This window comes from Lemur catta, chromosome 1 (genome assembly GCF_020740605.2).
Source record: "Lemur catta isolate mLemCat1 chromosome 1, mLemCat1.pri, whole genome shotgun sequence".
Taxonomy (NCBI): domain Eukaryota; kingdom Metazoa; phylum Chordata; class Mammalia; order Primates; family Lemuridae; genus Lemur; species Lemur catta.
In genome coordinates this window covers 112,468,695-112,474,392 of record NC_059128.1, presented here as the reverse complement: position 1 = coordinate 112,474,392, position 5,698 = coordinate 112,468,695, and the positions used below count along the sequence as shown (strand labels likewise).

Sequence of the window (5,698 nt, the reverse complement as noted above, 5' to 3'; positions counted from 1 at the left end):
CTCAAAAGAAAAAAAAAAGTCTTTTGTGGGTAGAAACCCAGAAGTGGCCTTTTTGGACAACTAAGTAGAAATTATAATGAGAATCTACATCACAATATCTTGTACTTTTACCTTTACTTTCCCTTCCTTCATTTAAACAAATTATTGGTAACAAAGCCCACAAGAATAATTATAAAAGTCAATTCATTTTTTACTAAGTAAACATTTATAAGACCCGTGTAAAAGTAATGATTTCAGTGAATGGATAAATAGGGTACAGCAGAATGTGACTAGCACTGTTATGCCTTATATAACATATAGGGAGACAGGGCTATGATAGGGTGGCATGGCTACCCTGACCCACTAGGATGCATCCAAACTAGATTAACACATTGACTGCCACACTAGAAAAGAAAAATTATTCTTGGGGCCAAGGTGTTTTATTGAAACAAACTAATCCTTTCTAATTGGTTTTTTTTGTTTGTTTGTTTTTGTTTGTTTGTTTGTTTTTGTTTGTTTGTTTTGGTTTCCTAGGTGTGAGTTATAGGCAATGCAATCCATGGTTTTGGAATTAAATTTTCAATATTAATTGTATCAATAAGAACATCAGCCAGTAATATTTTCATGAACCAACTGGAGAGTTTTGCTTCACGAGGCCCCAGGCTCCAAACTACCCTGAGTTAAATACAACTCACATGGCAGGTAATGTGTTAAATGGTCAACAAATGTTAGTTTCTACCTCAGTCGTTATTAATTTGCTAACATAAATATTCCAATATTACAAATGAGGACATCCAATCATGCATGGAGGACATTGTTTGGGATACAATATAGTAAGCATGTTTGGGAATATTATCATTGCTTTTCACAAATCTATGGGAAAGAATTTGAACATAAATAGCCTGGGGGCACGGTGGAGCTGGGGGCGGGAAGCTGGACAGACAATTATTCTAGGACACAAGGCCTTAGCCTCTGCACCAGAGATGGAGCTTTGGGACGATGGGTGGGGTGGAAGACCACTGGGATCAGGCCCGCAGTTTCTTGTGTGGTCATCCCTTTCGCCTGAGCCCGGCTCTGCTGAGCGCTTTGACCAAAGCCATCCGCACCTCTCGGTTCCTCAGACTGTAGATAAGGGGATTGAGGGATGGAGTGACCAGGCTGTAGAAGAGGGAGATCACGTTGTCCTGCTGGGGGCTGTGGTAGGCACCGGGTACCATGTACATGAACACGGCTGTGCCATAAAAGAGTCCCACTACAGCGATGTGCGAGGAGCAGGTTGCGAAGGCCTTGTTTCGAGCCTCCTCTGAGTGCCTGCACAGAACAGCCCCCAACACGTGGCCGTAGGATGTGGCGATGAGGCCAACCGGAAGCAGGAGAATCAGCACCCCTGAGGTGGACAGCGCCAACTCGTAGGCAGAGGTGTCCACACAGGCGAGCTTCAACAGGGCTGGCACCTCGCAAAAGAAGTGGTCCACCGTGCGGGAGGTGCAGTAGGGGAAGTGCAGGGTGATGGATGTCTGGATGGAGGCGTTGAGCACACCTGCCAGCCAGGAGGAGCCCACCATGAGCTGGCACACCTGGGGTCTCATGAGCACAGGATACTGCAGGGGGTGGCACACAGCCACATAACGGTCATATGACATGAGCGCCAGCAGGACACCCTCAGCTACCCCCATAAGCGTCAAGAAGAATATTTGAGCTGCACAACCCTCAAAAGAGATGGAACTTTCTCCCTGGAGAAAGTCTGATGCCATCTTGGGGATGGTTACCAGGGGGAAGGCAATGTCAAACACAGAGAGCTGGCTGAGCAGGAAGTACATGGGTGTGTGGAGCTGGGAGTCCATGTGGATCAACAAGAGCAGAACAGTGTTGCCCAGGAGGCCCATGATAAACACGGCAACCACCAGGGAGAAGAGAAGCTGACATGACCTGGAACTACTGAACAGGCCCACCAGAATGAAATCCGTAGCCACGGATTCGTTCCCTTCCCCCATGTTTTACACAACATACCTTAGCTGCAGGAAGAACAGGTGACACCTGTGTCGAGAAGCCCTAGCGGGCGTGGCAAATAATTTTCATCCCACGTGCCAATGGCCATGGAGTGGTAGTGGCTGCCTGGAACGCTGTCTTGAGAAGAGTTATGAGGCTGCAGCTAGAATGAGCAAGGAGGGTAGGGGAGGAAAGCCTTGATCGATTAGTGACATCTGGCACAGGCAGGGCTTGGGAGAGAAGGAACTTGTATCTCTGAAAGAGACACTTGGATACACCCTCGTCAAGAACTAACCACTGCTCTTTGGAGTCAAAATTTTGAGATCCAAGTTCAAGACAGTAACATAGCCCTGGCTGAATGCTTCAATACTTCTCATCCCAGAGATGCAGGGGCCAAAGCCAAGATGAGAGACCAAAAGGGCTGGGAGTTGAAAAATAAGGGATTATGGAGCTAAAGCAATGAGCTAAGCTAAAAAAAATAAATGAATAAATAAATAATAAAAACAAACAGAGCAAAGGACCTGGGTCCAAACACCTGGATGAGAATCTGCAGCAAAGAGAAATCCATGAGCCGACACTGGGGTCAAATTCAGAGTACAAATCTAAGGAATGGAAACTGAGGTTTGGATGGCTGGAGGGGGTGGAGCAGTTGTCGGTGAAATTAGCTATCATTGGAGGCTTCATCTCATTGAATGGCAGAGTAGCAGCCCAAGGATAGTCTGATGCAATTTCAATGACTACTATGAGACATTAGCTTTTGTTTTTAGGCACTCGATGTGCATTAATCCAATCAATCAGGGTGATTGAGTTATCCATCCCCTCAAGCATTTATCCTTTCTTTGTGTTAGGAACATTCCAACTCCACTCTTTTAGTGAAAGTGTCCCATAACTTACTGTTGACTCTAGTCACTTTGTTGTGCTATCAAATATTGTTCATTCTATCTGGCTATCGAATTATATTTTTGCACCCATTAGGCATCCCCACTTTATTACCCCCTTCTCCTCACTACCTGTCCCAGCCTCTGGTGAGACACTAGCTCTTAAAGATTTTCTGTCTATAATAAATATTGCCTGAGTGAATGAGGCAGAGAAGAAAGATGACCAAAGACAAGCAGGAGATGCACTTATTTTAAATTTTTTTTATTTCAGCATATTACAGGGGTAAAAGTGTTTAGTTACATATATTGCCTTTGCCCCACTCGAGTCACAGCTTGAAGCATGTCCATCCCCCAGATGGTGCCCACCACACCCATTAGATGTGAGTTTACCCAACCCCTCCCTCCCACCTGCCGGACACCTGATGAATATTACTTAAGTGCACTTCAGTATTGATCAGTTAATACCAATTTGATGGTGAATACATGTGGTGTTTGTTTTTCCATTCTTGTGGTACTTCCCTTAGTAGAATGGGCTCCAGCTCTATCCAGGATAATACAAGAGGTGTTAGATCACCATTGCTTTTGTGGCTGAGTAAAACTCCATAGTATACATATACTACACTTTATTAAATGTTAATCTAATTCAGAAACACCCTCATGGACACACGCATAATAACGTTTAATCAAATCAGGAATACTTCATTTCCTTGGCAACCTCCAAGCTCTCAGACAAACCAAGATTGTCCTGCAATGCCATGCAGAAGGAACCAACCCAGTGTACACATTTATTTCAGACCTGTGCCCCTCAGAATTGCAAGTGAATACATTTGTACTGTTTCGAGACTGAGAAATAAACCAATCAATAAGATGGGCTTGGAGCCTGGCTCGACCACTCTGCAGTAGCATGAGCTTGGGAAGTTAACCTCATCTGTAAAAATGTGTGGCAGTACTATATGTCAGAGGCATTGCTGTGAAGGCTAGATGAACAGATGAAAGTTAAGGGCTCTTTGCCTGTCACATGAGAAGTGCTCAATAGATTGCAAATCTCACTAATCCTTTGGAAGAGGAAGGCATTAAAGATTGCTGGCTGGATGCTGTGTGCTTAGCACAGTGCCAGGCTTGTAGGACGATCTCAGTCAATGTTGGCTCTTATTATTATCATTCAACATTATGGCCCCTTCTATGGCCAAGCCTGACCCTGTCCAGCTCAACCTCTTTAGTGTCATTCTGCAATGCCCTTGTCCTTACTGGGTAGAAACCCAAATGCCCCTTCTCTGGTCTCTGAGATCCATTAGAAGACTCTTTAAAGTTGATTCATCCCCTTCTCCAACTCCACCGGTTTACGGCAGGGTTTTTCCACCATGGTACTATTTGAGGATGGATAATTCTTTGTTATGGGGAGCCCTCCTGCACATTATAGGATGTTTAACAGCATCCCTTGCCTCCTCTCTCCACTAGATGCCAAGAACACTCCCCAACCCATCCCAAGTCAGGACAAGTAAAAACAGCTCCAAATATTGCCAAACTACCCCCCACTGGGAGCCTCTGGCTTAGATTTTCAACAGAGATAAGTTTGCCGTGATCCATAGAGATTATACTCATCAATGTTTCTTCTAGATATTTATTTTTAATTATATTAAACTCAGATCATGCATAAATCCTGGGAACGTCTCACTATTTCCATGACTTCATACAGGGAAAAAGAAATGAATCTTTCCAATTTGCTGCCAACTTAGAGCCAAAAATTTGCCCCCAGTCAGCAATTATCCCCAGCTGGCAAAACAGCATTTACTGCAGATCCCTGTCACTCACTATTGAAGTGCCCAAATGAATCTGCTCGTGTCGTGTCCACCCAGATATCCCCACCGTGAAAGGATTCGACACCAATTGAGTGCTGACTTTGGGGCAGGCGTCAGGCTAAATCTTCTTCATGTTCAATGCTTTTAATCTCAAATTCTGGAGATGGATGGTGGTGATAGTTGCACAACCATAGGAATGTACTTAATGCCACTGAACGACAAAATGGTGCCCATCCTACAAAAACTATTCTTCAATATCAAGAAGGATGGAATTCTCCCCAACACATTCTACTAAGCCAATATAACATTGATACCAAAATCAGGAAAGGCTGCAACAAAAAAAGGAAACTACAGACCAATCTCTCTCATGAACATAGATGCAGAAATTCTCAATAAAATACTAGCAAATCGTATCCAAGTGCTTATTAAAAAAATAATTCATCACGACCAAGTAAGCTTCATCCCAGAGATGCAGGGGTGGTTCAACATAGGAAAATCTATAAATGTAATTAACCACATAAATAGAAGCAAAAATAAAGACCATATGATCCTCTCAATAGATGCAGAAAAAGCATTTGACAAAATTCAACACCCTTTTATGATAAGAACACTTAACAAAATAGGCATAAATGGGACCTACCTAAAAATGATACAAGCCATATATGACAAACCCACAGCCAACATCATACTGAACGGGGAAAAATTGAAAGCATTCCCACTCAGAACTGGAACCAGACAAGGCTGCCCACTGTCCCCATTACTTTTCAACATAGTATTGGAAGTCCTTGCGAGAGCTATCAGACAAGAGAGCAGAATCAAGGGTGTCCAAATAGGGACAGAAGAGATCAAACTCTCACTCTTCGCTGATGATATGATGTTGTATCTGGAAAACCCCAAGGACTCAACTAAGAGACTCCTGGAATTAATTAATGAATTCAGTAAAGTCTCAGGTTACAAAATCAATACACACAAATCAGAGGCATTCATATATGCCAATACCATTCAATCGGAGAAGCAAATTAAGGACTCAATACCTTTCAAAATAGCAACAAA

At 43.4% G+C, this 5,698-nt stretch overlaps 1 protein-coding gene across 1 annotated transcript; it reads right to left on the bottom strand.

Annotated features, from left to right (window-relative positions):
• Window positions 1-1,028: 1,028 nt before the first annotated feature.
• On the bottom strand, window positions 1,029-1,973 carry LOC123637168 (olfactory receptor 2Z1). Its single transcript, XM_045550105.1, has one exon. It carries the CDS (start codon window positions 1,971-1,973, stop codon window positions 1,029-1,031), a length of 945 nt encoding a protein of 314 aa, XP_045406061.1.
• Window positions 1,974-5,698: the final 3,725 nt, after the last annotated feature.

Bases quoted from the DNA above. Each gene is read 5' to 3' on its own strand.
- LOC123637168 (XM_045550105.1), bottom strand. From the start codon at position 1,973: ATGGGGGAAGGGAACGAATCCGTGGCTACGGATTTCATTCTGGTGGGC.